This window comes from Ictalurus furcatus, chromosome 2, assembly GCF_023375685.1.
Source record: "Ictalurus furcatus strain D&B chromosome 2, Billie_1.0, whole genome shotgun sequence".
Lineage (NCBI taxonomy): Eukaryota > Metazoa > Chordata > Actinopteri > Siluriformes > Ictaluridae > Ictalurus > Ictalurus furcatus.
This window is the reverse complement of record NC_071256.1, coordinates 35,558,224-35,579,522: the sequence shown is the minus strand read 5'-3', so window position 1 is coordinate 35,579,522 and position 21,299 is coordinate 35,558,224. Positions and strand designations below refer to the sequence as shown.

Genomic DNA, 21,299 nt, shown 5'->3' with positions numbered 1-21,299 from the left:
CAAAAGCTCGAACGAGTCCTGCTTCTCTGCACGCCTCACAAGCTCAAAGAATCTCCCTCTCCCTTTCTTCACAAGCACGCACACAACCAGAGCCACTGGCTCGGTCGGCTAATAGTGTCTCACAATCTGATTGGCCGGATGCCAGCGGGCCATTGTGCAGCAGCCAGTGATGGTGAACAGGAAAAGGATGAGGGCCCACTGCTCACGAAGGAAGTCAAAGGAACAACAGACAGAAAGCAAGCGAGAGGGGGGGGGGAGGGTAGAAAAAGAAAAAGAGATACTGAGAAAGAGAATGAAAGAAACAGGAAAAAAACAAAGAAGGGTACGATACTAAAAAGAATACGTCCGCACATGAGAGCGAGAGCGAGAGAGCTGTGACGCAACATCCGAGAGTAATGCAAGCCAGCTCGAGCATCTTCCTGTTCCCCTAATTCCTCGGCAGTCTTTCCTCTTTATGGTGAGCTGCCCGAGTACATGAGTCCTGCTGTAAACACGAGCCAGTTTACTTCATGCGCATGCATCATTAATATTCAAATCACAAATATTTAGCACGACAGTTCACTGTTTCGGGACACGACGTTTTAATCGCACTTCGTAACCGTAACTCCTAGAAACCCCCTTTTTTCCCCCCATTGCATAAGACCTGAGAAAGACTTTGCTTGAAACGGAAAAATGTGACTTATGTAATCAGCTGCAGAAAACTCTCACTCATTACTTTCAGCAACCATTTCATCCCGGTCAGTCTGGAAGGCCGTTTCCACCACAGAAAAAGCTTTTTATTTCTCGCAATTTAGTGGTCCGCTTGACTATTTAGTGAGTTACAAAGAATGCACCGACAAAGAATCAATCGATCTCTACAAATAGGATATATACTGTAAGAACAACACTCATCGACTAGTCAAGACAAGGAAAACCAGACACTAGCACGCGCTCGTTACCCGAAGTTAGTCACATTTCTAGTTACTGCGTCAAGGCGAGGTCTAAACCGCGAGGAGCCAGAATTGTGAGACGTAAACTCGCGATTGTGAGGAAAATAAAGTCCGAATTGCACGATTTAAACTTTGTGAGAGGAAAAAAAAAGTCCGAATTGCGAGATGTTAATTCGTAATTGCGAGATATAAAGTCGCAATTGTGAAAAATAACGTGCCAATGCTGAGATCAAAAGTCACAATGACCTTTTTTTTAAATTTTTTTCTCTGAGTTTTGATGTTTTGGAGCTCCGGTGTACCAAACACTAACTGACAATGATACCCGCCTTTACTTTTAATGGCAGAAATGAGCTATTTAAGATGTACAAATAGATATTTATGTGAAATGTAATAGTACCTATCGATCTATCGATCTATCTATTGTTATCTTATCTGTCTATCTATCTATTTATCTATAGATAAATAGATAGATAGATAGATATAGATGTATAAGAGATTCTTATCACTTGTTATTTATTTTATTCGCTTTGGTTGTATTTTTTAAGTTTGCATTGTTCTGAATGGAGATATGTTTTAGAGATACGTAATGCATCACACTGTATGTGCTGCATGTATGCTCAATGTCTTCAAACTAATTTGCCCGTGTACCATGCACATGCCATGTCTCTCATTCTGTTATCACACTGTGTATGTGTGTGTGTGTGTGTGCTCACTGGTGGATGGGTGGCGTCCCCTGGGCTCAGAGGACTGATAAGCCGTGCTCACATCCCCCATGGACTGCGAGGCTTTGATTCGTACTTGCTTGCCTCCGGAGGGATGAGTCATGTTTGAGACCTGTAGAAAACACAGCACTCGTTACCAGGCTTGTGGAGTAACGGAGTACATGTAACGGCGTTACGTAATCGGGATACAGAAAACTGGTCGCTGTAATCCGTTACAGTTACGTCACAAAACAAAGTAATCAGATGACAGGTACAGTTAGTAAAAACTGGGAATACTCTCAGGATTACAATTTCTTTCCTTTAAAACCTAAGAAATGAATCATTTGACAGAACACAATATACACAGCTGATAGATTATCGCTCTGGGTCTCTCTTGCCAGTCGTGACTCACGTGAGCAACGTGACTCACGTGTTAAGGTCCTCTATTTCAGACCTTTAAAAAGCGTCTAAATTTGAGAAAACGTCCGGGATTCGGCTTTAATTTCATTATGATGTGCTTATGGTCTAATACTGCATCATGTGTGTGCATATCTGCATTGCTTTAACCCCTCTCTGTAAGTCCCGCCTTCTCGCACACCGATTGGTCGATTATAAAAGGCTTGCAGCAACTATTGTCCAAATTCCTACTTCTCAACCGTTAGCCTTCTCTCAGCGAACGTGTGAAGGTGAAGCGCTGTTGTGTACGGAGTCAACATAGCAGCAGAGGAAGCTGTCCTGAGTCGAAACGACGCCCACGACCATATAAGGTCATATTTAATTTCACGTTATCACATTGCTTCGTATTACATGGCCATTTAAATGTGTAAACGACGGCAGAAGGTTCACTCGTGGCATCTGAGATTTTATTTTATTCCATGGACGTTCAAAAGAATGTAGGAAAAAATGCGGGCAGAGTGAAACCAATTTTATTTACATATATTTATGTGATGCTAATCGTGTGTCTTTTTCAGCGTATTAAAGTCTGCATTCATAGTAACACTGTTTTGAACGTTATTAAGACCCCCCCCCTTCAAAAAAAACCCAAACCCAAACATTGAACATGCTTGTACGCTCTAAATAAAAGTATTTTAGATCATATTGCTTTTCTCTTGACTTTATTTACATATCTGACCTTGAAGTAACCCAAAAATAATCACATTACGTTACTGATGACATTTTTTATGAAGTAATTTGTAACAGTAACGGAATAAATTGTGTGTGTGTGTGTGTGTGTGGGTGTGGATTACTCACATTGCTATGTTCTTCTGTTAGCAGCAGGATCTTTATGCTCTTCATGTTAGAGCTGCGGTCCAGCAGGTCAATAGCCTTGTCCAAGTCGTCCTGGCCGTGCAGAGGGATTGACATCTACACACACACACACACACACACACACACACACACCCATACAAGTCTTTGTGAATGATTTGTCATGATAGAAAGGCTACAGTATTAGAGTGAGTGGCGTGAGCCTGGATCAGTACCTCATTGTTCATATAGTGCAGATCGAGTTGCTGCCCAAAGACAGTCTTGACCTTTTGCTGGACTTCCTCAAACTGCACAGGCCGACTGAACATCAGTATCCTACACACACACACACACACACACACTCAGGAGCTGCCGCAGAGTTGCACACCTAGCATAGCTGTGGTTTTTCCTGGCACCTATAAACAAACCACAGTCTTTTCCTTTTCGGCTTAAATTCCAGTCTGCGAGCTGAGCTAGGGAATGTCTGAGTATCTGTGTGTGTGTGTGTGTGTGTGTGTGTGTGTGTGTGTTTGTGTGTGTGCTGTGAAAGGTCATCTGTACTCTTCTGAGTGTGTGTATAATAAAATGTACAGCCTACCCTAGTTGAAGCTACTCACACTCACCTTCTCTCTCCGCAGAACTCGAACTTGATTCTGACGTCGTCCTGGAGGGAACAAACAGATTCGTTTGACTACAGGTCCAGACAGAGGACACAGACGTCGTCATCGTTTTCTGGGTGTGTGTGTGTGTGTTACCTGTCTGTTAGCCGTGCTAGCAGTGTTAGCAGGCTTGGCTTTGGCCATGTCGTAAGCTGGCATGGGCTGCCGCCTGGTCATCTGCAGCGCCACCAGGTCCTTCATTATGGAATGGAGAGCCTGTCTCTCATCTACACATGGAAAAGCGAGGCCGAGAATTATTAGTAGGAGTACTGTTGTTATAATGACTAATGTTCTGGTTAGCCGTTACGGTTACTCGGGCGGTAGTTAAAGGAGCCGTTTGCATTTCTTAAAGCCTCCTGCTGTCTGTCAGGTGAAAAAAAAGAACACCACAAATCGCACCTTTAAGGATTTACGTTCACAAGGGCACTGTATCACCCGTCCTCTGACCTCAGTGTTAAGCAATGCTGCAAGTTGCTTGACAAATATGACAAATGTTAAACATTCAAATGATTCTGTAATGCAATATTAGCTATGTAAGGAATAAAACACCCAGTTATAGGATGTGCTGTGATAGGAACAGAGTTAGCACTGTTCCACCTCAAAATTGACCCCCCCCCCCTTTTTTTTCCCCATACCACAAGTTAAATTTTTCATGTCATATGTTTTCTCCACTTCTAGTTATGTTTACAATTGAGGTCATATGTTTACCTACGCCTTCCATGCGTGCTAAAGAAGGCGACATGATACGTTAAGAGCCAGGGGGGTGTAAACTTTTGAACATGATGACTGGTGTATATTATTATTATTTTGTTTAAAGACCTTTTCTTTTCTCCATTTAGTACTACCCTTCAGAAACTACAAAAGATATTTACATGCTTCCCAGAAGGTTCCCGATCATCCTGTTCAAAAGTTTACACCCCCCCGACTCTTAATGCATCGTGTTGCCTTCCTGATCATCAGTGAACGCTTGATCATCAGTGAACGCTTGCGCCTGGTGAAGAACTCTCACAAAACATAAACACAGTCGATGATCATCCAGGTAACGACACACGGTATTAAGAATCGAGCGCATGTAAACTTTTGAACTGGTTCATTTGGGTAAATTCAGTTATTATTGTGTCTTGTGGACTAGATGTAAACATCTGTTATGTGAAATCGCTTATTCAGGGCAGTAATAAATAAATAAATAAACAAACAAACAAATAAATAAATAAACCATTTTTTTAATGATCCCTCTTAGATTTATTTTTTTTTTATTATTAATGTTATAGGACGTGCTGTTATAGGAAAACAATCAGTGACGAGGTGGTGTGATGAAGCAGAGGCACCACTGTTCCACCACCAAAACTGTTACATTTTTATTAATTAAACAAAGGCATGACATACGTTTTAAGTCGAAGTCTTGTAAGTAAGCATGCACACACACACACCCACACCCACACACACACACACACACTGAGTCATGTGCCAGTGTAACAGAGGCTTTGAGCAGGACAGATATGTTTGATCCCTGTTTTTTGAGATCTCGGTTCCTGTGTTTGAAGTGTGAGAGTCTTGGCTTTGCTCACTCAGAGAAGGAAAATAGTCCCACTGTGTAGCTTGGATGGACTTCACACACCTCCGGAGAGAGCGAGAGAGAGAGAGAGAGAGAGAGAGACAGACAGAGAACCGGAGGAGCCTCCTCTACCATGTGCAAACCTGCGGCTTGGACCAGCGCACAGTATGCAGGCAACATGACAAGTGTGTTTGTGTGTGTGTGTGTGTGTGTGTGTGTGTCTGTAATCTCAGCACTCTCAGTTTCTTTAAGGTGTACTGCACCGATTCACCTTTGTTCTCTTTTTCCCCCCCCCCTCAGAATTCCACATACAGAAGAGTGCTGAGAGAGACCGGGAGAGTCAAGGTCACATACCTGCACACCGAGTACATTCAGTAACCTATAGCTGAACATTAACTAGATCCTTTAACTTAGGTATGTTATCCAAGTAAAGGGAACTTACTCATTTTTGCGGTGTTTCTGTGTGTGTGTGTGTGTCTGTCCTCTTCTGGATTCAGATATGGAGTCGTCACACACTTGGTCCTTTGACACCACCCATTAACAGCCTGAGAGTAAAAACATGCAGCTTTTAGACATCGTGAGACGTTATATGATTGAGCATCACAAATGTATAACTCAGTATCCAACAAAAATAAATGTCCACAATTCTCAATTTACTCCAAATGCAGTAGATCAATCTGATGGGTTGTTTTTTTTTTTTTGCTTTTTTTTCCACTTTACACTGAAGTTGAAATTCAAACCCTCGTATCTGTGCTTCAGATGGCAGCAAGCTACATAACCTCCTTTTAAAAAAAAAACAACAACAACAAAGAAATGTAAACAATTGCATTCAGTAATTCGTAGTACAAATTCAAAATGAAACTACATCATCAACTGCACAACAACTCAATCAAATGGTGCTGAAGAATAAATAAATAAATAAATAAATACTGGTTGTCTAAGATGGCCGCCGCTACAACGTTCTATTATTCAGTTAAACCGTGACGTTTTGGTCATGTCTAAACATGGCCTAAACAACATCGCTGAAGAACTGGATGTGATTCGAGGCAAATATTCACAGCATAGCTACAAATAAATATAAGCTTTCTCCTCAACGTTTGAATGCTGTGCTTAAATTAATTGAATACCCATGCAGCCAGTACGTGAGTTTGGCTGATGAGCCAAATGGACTATTTAATGGAAGGAGAAACACTGCATAACGACTAGGGTTGTCACCGTGTCATGTTTTCGCAGTACTGATTGATGATTATGATGGATTCCTTTTCTTCTCTTTCATTTTTGGCCTAATCAAGTTCCTTACTCCAGTGGTTCTCATCGGTGAACCACTCTCATCCAGTGGTTTCGTGTCTGGTTATGACTCGTGAATCATTTCCCAACCCTGTCCCTCTGGACTTTCCCTGAACCCTAAAAATTCTGTCACCTAAGCACTAAAAACTTTGGCTGTGTAATCTGCTGACAGCAGATGGTTCCCTGGCCAACATTCACATCTGATGGAGTCCAAATCGAACAACCGCAAGAATTCTAATATTTGGGATCACGGGGTCCGGTAGAAGAAAGTCGCTTCTGGAGGCTGATCCTGCCAATTCTCTTATACGGATCAGAAACATGGACTCAAACCAGAGCTGAAGAAACTCGAGGTTTTCCAAAATGCGATGCCTGTTTCCTTTCGTGATCGGCTTCGCAACGAGACCATCCGGATAAGATCGGAGAGACGTTTCAATTGAGGTGGTTTGTGTACGTCTGCTGAACGAACACCACCCGGATACTGTATCGGCTTCTCTGTCGGCAACGAATTGAAGACTGGAAGGTGCGAAGCTCTGCGCCAAAGAAGACATGGTCCGAGCAAATCGAGGAGGACCTGAAAAACTTCGGCTGTGCCATTTGCGTGGTTGATTAAAACAGTGATACCATGAAACTATGATGTTTTTTCGCTAGGTTATCATACTGTGATGGCTTCAAGGTGTAACACCTCAAATTCGCATCATAGGCTTCAGCTTCAGCTCAGGTACCAATACAGCGACAACACTAACAGGACAAAAACTACACTAGACTACAGTGGTAAGTGCAGAGGCAGTACTAGATACTATACATGATAGAATATATATTATAACATATACTAATATTACAACAACATAAAAAGATCACTGCCTGGAAGGTACTTCATTATCACGATCATTATCAAATAGGGCTGAATAGCTTTACCAATTCTTTTTTCGCCCAAATATGTTTTCTTGACCTGAGGGTAATTATTAAATGAGACGCTTTCGTAGCCATGCGTCCTGAGTTTCAGATTGCTAACATAATGAAAGGCAATTAAGCCAAACTGCGGCCTGAAATCTTGGCCCAAGTCTCGTCCATTGTAAGACATACTGTATGAGTCAGCACGTCGAGTCTCTGGGAGGAACGGCTGCCGACGAACTCGGCCCGTGCCGATCGCACACATCTGTTGTAGTGCGTTGTGAAATTCTGACTCGAAGGTATGAAACTCCAGTAAGCCTTTAAGTCTCATAGTGATATGGTCCAAACACGTGCAGCACATGGGGAGAGGGGAAAAAAAAAAGGCAGAAAAAAAACCCATTTTGTGTACATGTGTTAGGTTTTCCACATATCTGTGCCTGAGCATAGCAGCGTCGTGAGAAAGTGTGCCGTGCACACGCATATGTGTGCGTGTGTCAGAGGTATAAGCATCTGGACTGGAAAATAGTGGAAACCTGAATTTTGCTGGCACAGAGAAAGCGTTGTACTATTCATCCACCCCGGAGAAAAATATGTGGGAAATATTGGCCGTTTAGAGCACTCTCACAAGCTGATCCGCATATACATCAAACTTTATGCTCGAAAAAGCACACACCATCATAAGGAATATACAGTTATAGAGCCAAACCGTGTCTCGTGTTGGCTTGTGACTGTTACAACAGAGATAAAAGTCCAGATGTATTTCCTGGAGAGCCATCATCCAGTGATATTGCGATAGCTGTGAAAGTTAGTGCACTGAGCGGTGGCTTGGTTTCCACTGTCTCCTGTATACAGTACACGCTGACCATTTGAAGTTAAAAACAAGCTAAGATATATGAACTTTTTCGATTTTCTCATTCCTTTACTGTGAATAATATTAACCTGCAGTCTTCTTGGAAAGTTTTCCTCCGGATTTTGGGGCGTGGCTGTGAGGATTTGTGTACGTTCAGCCACAAGAGCGTTAGTGAGGTCAGGGACTGGTGTTGGGTGAGGAGGGCCTGGGGTGCAGTCGGCGTTCCAGTTCATCCCAAACGTATTCAGTGGGGTTGAGGTCAGGATTCTGTGCAGGACACTCGAGTTCTTCCACTCCAATCATGGCAATCCATGTCTTCATGGAGCTCGCTTTGTGCACAGGAGCACTGTCATGCTGGAACAGGTTTAGACCTCTTAGTTCCAGTGAAGGGAAGTCGTAATGCTACAGCGCACAAAGACACTGTATACAACCGTGTGCTTCCGACTTTGTGGCAAAGTTCTGGGGAAGAACCACATATGGGTATGAAGGTCAGGTGTCCACATACTTTTGGCCATATAGTGTAGCTTCATTAGCAGATGAACTACTTATAAGCTACGCATAAGTACTAGCTACATACGCTCACCAAGAGGCACAGACGATCTCCGCTACTTCCTCTGATTCATATCAAATAAAGGACCAGTAAAAGATGGAGGAGTTCTCTGGAGATTTTGAGGTGGCAGGTGAATCGGCGAGTAGTCATCCAGTCAAGTTGTCAATACTATCATGCTCATTGAGATGGAGACGTTCACTTCACCACTTTAAGATCTTTATCTTAAGGAGGATCTGAAGATACCAGATTTTTTTTTGTTTGAATGCGCCACCCAAGTGCATTAACCAAATCTACATGCACAGCATAACAGATTTCTGTAATCCAGACAAACATAGTGCAGATGTCTATTCAGAAATATTACCATCTGCCCCATAACATACACCCACCGAGTAGCAGGTCTCTGGAGTTTACCTCAACAGTGACGATGTCAGCAAGCACCAACATGTTTCGTCTCTGTGGGAAGATCCGCAAACACACAAGTATCTCATTACTGATGCGACTTCTATAAACTGCTCTTTTCTAAACCACGTCGAAACTAAACCATTACATTACCATTACAACCACATTACTTCCTCGAAACGTCTTCCTTTGATTCCTGTCGTCTTTTTTTCAGCTGCATTCTTTCTCCTCTCTGGTCCGACCACAGGCCGCAAACATAAGCAGCATGTCCGATTTATCCCTGTCGGTACTGTCTGAGAGAAACCATTTAGGCCTTTAATCCAGCGCTGGTTTGTGTTGGAGTTCATCTTAAAAAATGTTGGAACTGCAAAAAAGGCATTCGTGTTGCATGCAGTCATTTGGCAGAGGCTTTAGAGAGTGACTTACGAGTGAGGTAGAATCAAATCCAAGCACGAAGCTGAGGGGTTCACGGTGAATGACCTTGCTGAAGGGCCGAACGTTGGCTTTCTGGCGAGTTGAACTCACGACCGTATGGTAACAAGGACACAACATTCCCCACTGAACTACCACTGCTTGGTCATGTACTTCGTTTTATTAGAAAACTGAGGCTTAGTTGGTAACTGGTCAACAACCATGTTTTTCTCAAGTGCAGCGTAATCATCGATGTTGCAACATGATTGTCTACACAGTGTATTTCCCTAACTGTAGAAAATGTGTCAACTTGAGTAAGCAGAGACTTCTTTAAATGGCAGTTTCTCAGGGTTTGATTGGTTTAACGCCTCTTGCTGTCTTAGTCATAACGATTCTAATTGTTGCGCAATGTTTCACTACAGTTACTACGGTTAATCATATTGTTTATGGCGCACATTAGATGGCAGGACAACATACCGAATACAGAGGGCCTCAGAATACGTGACACAACCGGCGTTGAAGCTTTTTTGATGATCGCGCTCTTTTGCTGGACCAGGCATGCCGTTCACATGAACGATAACCGCATACCTAAGACGTGTTCCTACAGTCAGCTGGAACACGGTGTTCGAGGTCTCGGTGGACAGCGTAAGCGTTACAAAGATGTGCTAAAAGCAAATATGAAGGCGTGTGGCATGGCTCCAAAGGACCTCGGGGAGCTTTCGGCCTGAGTCTAAACGTGTGCGTACTGTTCAAGACCAATGTGTGCAATGTAAAACTACTTATGTGATGTTTGAAAAAAATGGCTCGTTTCGACATGGTTCACTTTTACGGACGATGAGTGCGACGCCACGAAAGCGAGACGCGAGTGTAGATGATGTTACCCATGCAGTTGACTAATAACTCATGGACCCTCATCTTCTCAGACACATTGGCCAACTCTGGCAGACTCGCTCCCTCCTCGTTTTTCAACATGAAATTTAAAAAAACATGCGAGTAGTTGCAAAATGCGACCGTTTGGTCTAGCGCGGGACGATAAAACGGTATCGATATTTATCGACGGTACACCTTTATTGGTAACGATAGAAAAAATGTTCGGTGTAACGTTCGATAAAATGTAAACAGACATGAAGTTTGGTTGCGTGAACGACCCTCAAGCGTGCGCCGTCCCCGGATCACAAACAGCCTATCATATGCCTTGATAAAGGAGTGTGCTACGAGTGACAAGCAAACAGCCAATAACAAGTTGCGTATCTGTGGGGTTCGGTTGCGCCATCGCCATGTTACATCACAACACACGGACATCACGACACACGGACGTGTGAAAATGAGTTCAGGCCTGCCGAGGAGATTGTGAATAAAAAAGGACGTCAGCTCGCCAGTGAGGCAGTGTTTTTTTTTTTGGTTTCTTTTCGTCTGACCAACATCAGAACACTGTTGTGTGTAAGTTTTGCGAAGAAAAACCCCGTCCCGGCCAAGCACGGGAAAATAAGCTGCGAGAGACTTGTAGTGCGCATGCGCGGCGCTCTGCACATGTACAATGCGTGTGACTTTGAACAGCAGGCAAGGGAAAAAATGTGACATTTCGCCACTTTTTGTGTTTTCTGTTAAAATGTCGGCTCTGGAGAGGACAGCGAGTGTCCTCAGAGCAGGAGCTCGGCTCGTCAGACGCGGACCTCGGCAGTGTTAAAGTGGAAGTTTTATACGAGGCTAGGCTAACCATGCTAACAGGCTGAGCACAAACCAGAGCACCAGGAGTCACATTCTGCGCTATAATGCGATGTTGATCTACCTCAATGTTTTACGTTTACACTTTTACATTGCGCACATTTTGTAACATTTTATTGATTGAGTTTCTTTAACACTTATTTATGTAATCTTCATATAGCATATAAGAGAAGATATTTGTTTAAATTATATTTTGTTTTTGACTGTTAAAGCTAAAATGATTTCCTGTTTGCCTTAATAAAGCGAGTAAATTAAAAATACAATGGTTAAATTGAAACCTTTTTTGCTACTGGTCTTAGTTTAGAAAACATTCAAATTGATAATTATGGATACCAAATGATACGAAACATTATATCGTGATAAATCTTTTCAGCTGTATCACCCAGCGAACAGTCTAGAGCCCTGACGTCAAGTATCGGTCTATACTCGCACAGATGAACTCATCTGTGACGAGACCTGTTGTATTGACGGCGCATTCCATCATTATACGCTCTAACAAAAAAAGCCCCTGTTATTTAGCGACCTTAATATGGACAAACCACAGAACTCTCTGAATGCTACACAGAGCTATTTTTTAAGAGTACACAAAGTTCCTGTTAGTATCCTCTCTCAATGGGTGTAACAGTCAGCCTTGTTCTCCAGTCTGTCAAGTTAGGAACACGTTAAGAAGTAACTGGATAATGTTAGTGCCCTAGATAAAACAGACACCAATAAATATCCACGTTATATATATATATATATATATATATATATATATATATATATATATATATATAAATAAAATATACACATACATATATACATACACACACACACACTATATATATATATATATATATATATATATATATATATATATATATATATATATATATATATATATATATACACACACACACACACACACACACACATAAACACTCTGATATAACTGAATTGGTAATACAAAAATACCCAAACACATCCTGTTAAGTTCTAGTCAGTATCAAGAGTTCTTCTTCACAACTGGGTAATGATACAACTTCCACAGCGAGGATAAACCAGCCAGCTATCATTCACTCTCTTCCCACCAAATTAGAAACCAATTAAATGCATTACCTGTTGAGTAAGACAAAAGCTCATCTCCATCTGGTCAAGACGCTCTCAATCCTGCTTGGTTTTGGATTGTAAGCCTACCTGTCACTGCACAGTCACAGCCTTCTGTTATGCTTGTAGTTGGCACATGATGACTTTAAACATATCTGAACTCGGAGTATGACGTATGTGTACAAATTTCGCCGGGACAGCCCCTGACACAGTGCTGACTATAACTTTATTACACATAATTTCTGCCCCGTAACCATATATGTGTATATGTGTATATATAGCCATATCGACAGTGCACATGGTCTTCTGCGCTCACACCGTTCGAGCTAAGCGCAGATTAAATCTCACACTTTTGGCATTTACTCCAAGCACAGAGTGTAAAAACGAGTCATAGTGACCACGCTGTCCGTGCTACACTACCGTCATGTGATCCGATTATCTGATTGAATACAGTGGTTCTGAAAATGGATTTACACACTACAGACAAAAAGAATGCGAAATAAAAGAAAGCAACAGACGTTACGAAGAAAGTGCTGGTAAAACGGTGGTACAGCGGAGGAAATATCGTCGACAGGAGGAACTAAACAGAAGCAAACAACCTTTTGTTGTGTCAAAAGGTAAACGTTACAATACGTTGTGCAAGTACTACATTTGTGGTCGTTAATGCTCCCTTCTGATGGGGACAGGTTCCATCTCATCTCACTCTGCACAAAAATTCAGCCTACCTAGGCAGTGTTTTAACAAACGGCACACATGGAGAGTGAGAATAATATTTTTAATATTGTGCATGCGTGTCCATTTCCATCTCTCTGATAACCATTTTTACCAAATCAAGCAATTGTGTTGCTACAATTGGCGACATTTCAGTCCACCAATGTTTTTATTTCTTAAAAACAGTCTAGCAACTGACTTTTTGTGCAAAGGTTAGCGACTGTCCTGCACTCCGTATGGCTGACCTCACAACTGCTGGTTATACGAGTTGAGAGAGCAGGCTTGTTACTGATCACCATTGTTCCCAATTTCCAATCAGTGATCATCACTGATCCCAACCACTAATCAGTGATCGTCATTGATCCTAACCACCAATCAGTGATCATCATTGATCCCAACCACCAATCAGTGATCATCATTGATCCCAACCACCAGTCAGTGATCATCATTGATCCCAACCACCAATCAGTGATCATCATTGATCCCAACCACCAATCAGTAATCATCATTGATCCCAACCAGCAATCAGTGATCATCATTGTTCCCAACCACCAATCACTGCTAACCATTGTTCCCAACCACCAATCACTGCTAACCATTGATCGTCATTGATCCTAACCACCAATCAGTGATCATCATTGATCCCAACCACCAGTCAGTGATCATCATTGATCCCAACCACCAATCAGTGATCATCATTGATCCCAACCACCAATCAGTGATCATCATTGATCCCAACCACCAATCAGTGATCATCATTGTTCCCAACCACCAATCACTGCTAACCATTGTTCCCAACCACCAATCACTGCTAACCATTGTTCCCAACTACCAATCACCGATCACCATTGTTCGCAACCACCAATCACTGATCACCATTCTTCCCCATGACTAATAACTGATCATTGAGCCCAACCGTCAATCACTGATTACCACGTTTCCCAAAAAACAATCGCTGATAATCATTGTTTCCAACCACCAATCACTGACCATTGTTCCCGACCACTAATCACTGGTCACCATTCTTCCCTATGACTAACAACTGATCATCGTTACCAACCACCAATCACTGATCACCATTGTTCCCCAAAAAAACAATCTTTCTGAGCACACATGAGCTAATTTGCATTGAAATATTTTTTGTGACACCGCTGACTGTTCTCCTGGTCTAACTGGTCTTAATGACGCCGTCATCAGCGACGACTCTGTATCGCTTGTATCCCCTTCCTCTAGCTACAACGTCACAACTGGAATGCCTTTGTTTCGTTTTCTTTCACTTTGCCTTAACCGTTTAGTCTAGAAAGGCTTTTTCAAGCTCTAGGGTTGAGACATGCTACATATGGTAACGTACAGACGCTATACGCTACAGAGTTCACTCAGAACCTCCAGCACAAATGCTTGCTGATGTTCACCATACCCTCGAGGTGACCGGTTCAAATCATCACTCCTGCTACACAGCATGAAAAGCCAATGAAAGGTTACCGGCTGCTCTAGAACAGACGGCTTGTTAAGCAGAAATCCGTGCTGGGTTACAGAGAGGGCCAGCAGGTGGTATAAACATGACCTACACTCACAATTGAATCATATTTGATGTAATGACACAGCATCATCACCAAAAGCCAGTTTGAAAATAAATGGATGCGGTCCTGCAATAATGCATCTATACTCATGTGATGTATTGATGTTTTTTTGTTGCCCTTTTTTCAGCTATTCACTTAAAAGCTTTGGCTTTCAGTCTGTTCCAGGAATTCCATCTGGCACTGAATGAACAGGCAATTTTGATGTGTACAAGCGACATTAGCAAGCAAGTCTTAACATCAAGCTCTTGCTGAGCCGAGTTAGGAGAAGAGTAAACACATCGACGTCCGCAAAGGCCTTCAAAGACCAAAGACTTTTTTTTTTAATTCAGTCGTTCTTTGAGTTCTGCTAAATAGTTCAACTGTCTAAATATTGGAACATCGCTTGGTTTCATTAGAAGCTGTGGTTTGTTCTTTCTTTTTTTTTTTTGCTTACCTCCTTTGTAGCCTGAGAGCACACCTGGTCCAGTTTGGTTTGGCAACAAATTAAAGTATCAGCTTTTTTAAAAAAAACAAAAAACAAAATACCAAGTTAAATCTGTTAAGGACAAAGACTAAGACGTTCTCTGGTATTCAGAAAATGCAGCACAATTCACTCTTATTTTCCATTTTATAATGCTGCGTTCAAGGAAAACACATAACTTGGTATTTCCAACATCTGATTTGGAAAAAAAAAAAAAACGAAGAATAAACACTCCATTCAATTTAGAAAATCGAGAAAGTCTTCCTCAGCCCTGAGTTAAGCTATTGACCTCAAATCAACATGGCTGCCCACAGCGTCAACACTAAACAAAGTAGCACTTATTAACTTTTAAGAGCTATTCTGTATATCCGTACTATTTGGTTTAGCTCAATCAACATACAAACATAAATGTTTTTTTTTTAAATCTATAACACTATACAGTTTGCTGGTTTTGCGGAGGTAAATATACATCACTCATCACACTTAGCTGGCTAGCTTGTTGCTAACAAAAGACAATCTAGCATGTAGTTCGGGATGTACTGTTGCGGATATATTCTCCTTACATGCTGTGTACACGTGTGACGTTGACTGTTAATTCTCTTCATTTTACATCAGTCCCTCCAGGATTTTGCGATTGTATTTTTGCGATTGCAGAAATTTACGCAAAATCGAGCAAACGCCGCGATATTTTCCGCAAATTTGGGCCGAGTCGCGCCGTGTGACGTCATCACGACGAACATGAGTACAGCTAAAAGGTCTCGTTTACCAACAAACATCACTGTAAAAGACAAAACTATTTCGCCAATTCAAGTAGTTTTTCGCAAGAAAAAAAACCCCCCAACAAAACGCGGCAAAATCAAGCGTTTTTGGCGACAACAATCACCAAAAAAATCCTGTACAGACTGTAATACAAAAACAAGTACTTAAAATCAAGTTGTCTGTCTTAATACATTATTAGCTTAAAAAACAACGGCATCTGTCCTCCAAATAACACCTTTTTAACAGCTTCTGCATTATTCCGGTGGAAAAAAAAAAACGTCAGATCAGTATCGGTTATCAGCTGTTACTTAGAACAGTTACTCAGACGTTGAGATAGTGGTGGGAACTATTCAGCAATAACATAAAACAGAAGTAAATTGAGTACTAGAAGTAATAATCCATTAAAAATCTCATTTTTGTTACTGCTGTTCTGACACGTTCAGGTTGCCTCAGGAAAGTTTTATATAGACAGTAATGTAAATCTCCAGTAACAAATGAGTCATGTGTTATTTGAAATTGGCAGTGAGGACATTCTTTCTCATCACTATTTTTAATTATCTTCTAAATGACTGAACGACTAGGATGGCAAAATTGGACATAGTGCTGATCTCAGAACTCGTTTATGAATCCCGATGCTGCTGCTCCTTTAGTTTTCTAAAGCAACAACAGATGGGTCCAATCCAGCGCTTTCAGTTCCGATGGCTTTGGGTACAGCCAAAATGGATATCTTACAGCACATGATTTACGACAGATTAGCAGCGTTAAGCTAGCTGAACTAGCTACGTACACTCTCCAGAGACACCAACAATCACTGGTACTTCCTTTGAAGCTTTATTTTCGTATACAGTAAGACAGGATGAGATGAAAAATTTTGTTTGGCTTTTATTCCTAGCTTGGCGGTACATAGGAACTAATTGCAGGTAGGAATGCTATGAAAAAAATACACGCTATATCAGTGGTTATCAAAGTGGGGGCCACCAGGGGGCGCCCGGGGGGCCTCAACAATTTGGTGTGAAAAATGAATTCTCACTCTCAGACAACCACACACACACACACACACACACACACACAATTCCTAATGTAATGTAATGTAAAGATGTAAGATGTAAATATTAATAAAAAAGGGGGATATATTCAGAAGTCTGTATTTATAATGTGTTTTAAAGACATCTTGCAAAAGGGCGGCCTCGGTCAAATGTTAATGCCATTTGGGGGGCCTTGCCCTGGAAAAGTTTGGGAACGCTTGCACTATATGATTGGTCCTACGAATCATTTGAGCCAATCATCTCAAATCATGTTGCCTGCTGCTGAATTCGGGGCTCGAAGTGAAGGCTGAATTCGAAGTGTAGTGCACTTACAAAGAAAATGAACAATCGCCTGACTCTGTCACTTGCTAGTGTGAACACATAAGATTAAGCTAACATCATGAGTTCACTAATAAAGCTCAGAGTATCGTGAGTTCACACAACAAACGAGGAAGTTTTGGCTCAGTAGTTTAGGATTCAGGACTAATGATCAGCAGGTTGTGAGTTCGAAACTCAGAGGGGTTTTTTTTGTGATTGTTGCGGGCCAGATTTTTTAAAATAAATTTGCGATGCACTTTGCAGCTATCTGCGCATTCTTTGCAGAAGACTACTCCGACTGGCGAAACTGCAGTTGCACTCATTTGTTTCGCACAGTCTTTCGCAGTGCTGTTTGTTGGTAAACGAGACCTTATTTGGAAAACGAGTCCGACGCACATGAATCGAAGAGGGCTTTGAATGAATGCGCGTCGAAATGACGTCACATGGCGCGTCTTGGCCTGAATCTGCAGGCAATCCGTGGAAACGTTGAAAAATCGCAAGCTCCTCCGAACATCGCTGCGTTCGCTCGATTTCGCCTTAATTTATACGATCGCAAAATCTTAGAGGGACCGGCTAACACTCATCTCTTCGGCTCAACTGTAAGTCGATTTGGATATCTTCCAAAACGGATAAACGTATAATGACGGGAACCTCTTAGCTTTGTCGTTTCGGTTACCTTTAGACCCGAACGTAACAGTTGTGAGATACTGAGTGGTGGACCATTTTGATTTATTTTAGAAATTGTCTGCTTAGCATTCGGTGAGAATGGTACCGACTCGCACTTTCAGTACTTACTCCAGCGTAAGTGCAGATGTGTTGCGGTGTTCCTTGAGAGAACATTTTCATCACCAAGCACAGCTATTGCGCAAGAACAAACCGAGAAGTACAAAAGATGTACGATGGCCGAACACAGCAGCCCCATACGAAAACTATACAAGCCGTATGTTACGTCGATAACCGACCCTATTCGGGTTCATTTCAGCTTTTTGTTCCACGTAAAGCCGGGTTCACACTGTACGATTCTGCCCACGAACAAATTTCACGAATCCTAAAAGATCCCTATAACCCTGGGCCACAATCTGTAGTCTATGATCGCTAGTACGACACGTTCCCCGACAGCCAATTCAAATCCGTTGCGATCGAATTTTTCCTCCGATTAAATTCTGCCGCCGTCAGACGATCTGAGGTCTACAGTCTGGCGTCTCCTACTCCGTACGAATCTTCGTTCGTGCGTCCGTCTATCGCGTCTTGGCTGTCGTACGGTCCGACATTAACGACGACTGAGATCCTACAGCGTGACACGGCTTACGGCGGAGGGTTCGCATTCGTACAACAGTCGCAAAAGGACTATTCAAAAATCGCCCAGTGTGCGCCCGGCTTCAGTTGGAACGTGAATTTTATGGCTTGTCCTCCACACACAAACGTGTATCTCATATTTGCGCTATTTGGAACTCAGCAACCAGCGTTACTTTGTCATAACAGCAAAAAGAAGCACTGTTAATATGACATAATAACAATGACTTGGTGGGGAAAAATCCCATTTCCCTCTGTATATCCATTCGTCACATGTACCAGAGGACGCCATGTCAGTGTTTGATAGTGTACATTTCACCGTAGAAGAATATGACTAGTATCACCTATCCCTTTGGTTCTCACCTGAAACTCGAGCACGTGACCTCTCTTCGCGCATGCGCAGGACGAACTATTTGCGTAAATAAGTCTAAGAAGAAGAGTATTTCAGTGATGCCACTGAGATGGAAAGTCCAGCCTCCATTACTCCATGTCCGTCGGGGGAGAAACTGGTGCTGCCATTGTGTAAAAAGCTCCCAGCTGTTAGAAAGTTTAGAATTGTTTTTAAACGCAGACCTCGCTGTCATATGATGGTGCGACAGTGATGGGATTTCTCTGAAGACTTCAGAAAAACAACGAGAAGCCTCCGGCGTCGTTTCATCGTCGCTCTGAGGAAACCTGCAAATAGATGGGAGAAATTCACTCGAATCGGCGAATCTCTAGCTTTAGTTAGTCCAAAAGGTGCAGGAGTAAACGGGTTGCCTTTATGAAATCCATTTAACAGCGTAAGAGAGGAGGGGGCAAAGCGATTTCCGTGATTCTGATGCCTCCTTTTTCTGCTAGCTGTGCAGTTTTTTTTCTTCTTCTCCCCCTCTCACTCTGTGTGCTTTGAAACGGAGGTTTGGTGTCACTTTTCATCCAAAAGAAAAATAGTAATTAACTTTAATAAGTCGCTTAAGCTTAACCAAAAACAAAGCGAAAGTTGAAAGAAAGTACTAGCGCTACAACTGTACGTTTGCGTGACCGAAAAAAAAAACAACCCAAATAAAATGGCGACTAAACGCTCTCGCGAAGATCTCGACTGACCGTTAATTCCGATATTATTTAAACGTTTGTTTTTAAACCAGCGCCGCGCGCGACACAGAACAACAGAGGCTATCCGGAGCTCGAGACCTGCTTTTCACATAGCAACACGCTACCAAATCGACGAACTGTTCGTGAACATTGTTGGTTGTTAAAATTAAGGAGATTTAAAAAGCCGGACATTTCTAACATATTCGCAAAACACAGAAGTCCAGAATGAATCCGATAAAGAAGAAGAAGAAGAGGCAAGGGGGGAAAAAAGGCAGTTCGGCGCCCACCGGAACCCGTATGTTCGTTCGCTTCCTTTAACGACAGGAAAGTTTTTGAATCCTGAAGTAGGTGGAAAGAAAAAAAGTGGGTCGTCCTCAGAGTCTGACGGTCCGTGCACGCTAGCAGAAACGCATACGGTGGATAAACCTGATATCCGTGTGTTGTAACATGACAGCTTAGTCTAGCAGTGGAGGAGAATAAACACTGCACAATCGGGGGCGCGCGACTTCTCTCTGCGCGCTGTACGCGATCTACTGGAGTTGCCAGATCGCCTGATTTAAAACCTCTCAACAGACAAATAATGTTTCAAAGACGTTAGTCCAGGGGTTCTCAAACGTTTCCAGGGCAAGGCCCTCCAAATTGCATTAACATTTGACCGAGGCCCCCCTTTTGCAAGATTAAACACATTAAAAATACAGACTTCTGAATATATCCCCCTTTTTATAAATTAATAATTACCTCTTTCATCTTTACATTACATTACATTAGGAATTGTGTGTGTGTGTTTGTCTGAAAATTAGAATCATGTATTTATTTATTTTTCACACCAAATTGTTGAGGCCCCCCGGGCGCCCCCTGGCGGCCCCCACTTTGAAAACCCCTGCGTTATTCTGTTAATGGAGCCCCAAGATGCCATGTATGATTATTATTTTTCTTTCTTTTCTTGTTTCCTCGTGAACACAACTTCATTTTCTGGTGATCTCGACATAACAAAAGATGTTCTCTCGTCATCTCAACTTAATAAAAATAGTTGTTTTTTTTTTTTTAGTTGTCACGGATGTAACAAAAGTCGATTTCTCGTGATCACAACTTAATTTATTTTCTGTGTACTCGACATAACATTTGGTCATTGATTTTATTGTTCTGGAGGCAGCAAAAGCTTAGCGCAATCCCGCAACATCATGGATGAACATTTTTTTTTTTTTTTTTAACTTTGATCAGGGACTCACTCAATCTGAAATAGCTCTATGTCTGTCATTCAGTACGTTTACATGGACAACAATAATCGGATATGAACCCGATTAAGGCGATACTCTGATTAAGAAACTAGCATGTATACAGCAATTTCTGAATTCCAGCATTTGCTAGATTCTGTTACTGCCTTGTGTCACAAAAAAAAGGTAATTTGATTGGCATTGCAAAATATCTTTCTTAATGCAGAAGCTTGTGACCAGAAAAGTGTACAAAGAATATCAAAATAACATTCGGACATCAGTTCTATGTAGAGCTGTTAGAGTTGTTTGCTTGGTAGTTTACAAAAGTCATTGCGGCAGAAGAGTCACAATCATTTTACAAATTCAATAAGTGTAAGTGCACTTATTACGTTTATTAATCTGGAATAAGATATGCAACCATAACAGCGGCCGTCAGTCTTCTCTTACTGTTACACCATGTGCTTTGAGGAGAATTTGTGGCACAAGAACTGCTGACATTGCTTACAGCAGCTTTAACCATTAGGGCCGACATAGGCAGCATACCAGGTAGTTTAATATATTCATAAACTTTAAAAATTAA

General features: G+C 41.9%; 1 protein-coding gene across 5 annotated transcripts in view; it reads right to left on the bottom strand.

Annotated features, from left to right (window-relative positions):
- The window catches only part of map3k3 (mitogen-activated protein kinase kinase kinase 3), a 31,751-nt gene extending 11,369 nt beyond the window's left edge, over window positions 1-20,382 (bottom strand). Inside the window, exons 1-9 of one of the 5 annotated variants that reach the window (XM_053616963.1) lie at window positions 9,493-11,903; window positions 9,220-9,359; window positions 9,079-9,120; window positions 5,532-5,634; window positions 3,631-3,761; window positions 3,499-3,539; window positions 3,112-3,211; window positions 2,882-2,995; window positions 1,643-1,763 (exon numbers count right to left, since the gene is read on the bottom strand). In XM_053616963.1, the coding sequence (XP_053472938.1) occupies window positions 1,643-1,763; window positions 2,882-2,995; window positions 3,112-3,211; window positions 3,499-3,539; window positions 3,631-3,761; window positions 5,532-5,634; window positions 9,079-9,120; window positions 9,220-9,222 (655 nt within the window). In that variant the 5' untranslated portion in view covers window positions 9,223-9,359; window positions 9,493-11,903. Of the gene's footprint in view, window positions 1-1,642; window positions 1,764-2,881; window positions 2,996-3,111; window positions 3,212-3,498; window positions 3,540-3,630; window positions 3,762-5,531; window positions 5,635-9,053; window positions 11,905-18,797 lie in introns of those variants that run through there. The other 4 variants (XM_053616973.1, XM_053616996.1, XM_053616987.1 and 1 more) reach the window with 4 other exon arrangements.
- Window positions 20,383-21,299: the final 917 nt, after the last annotated feature.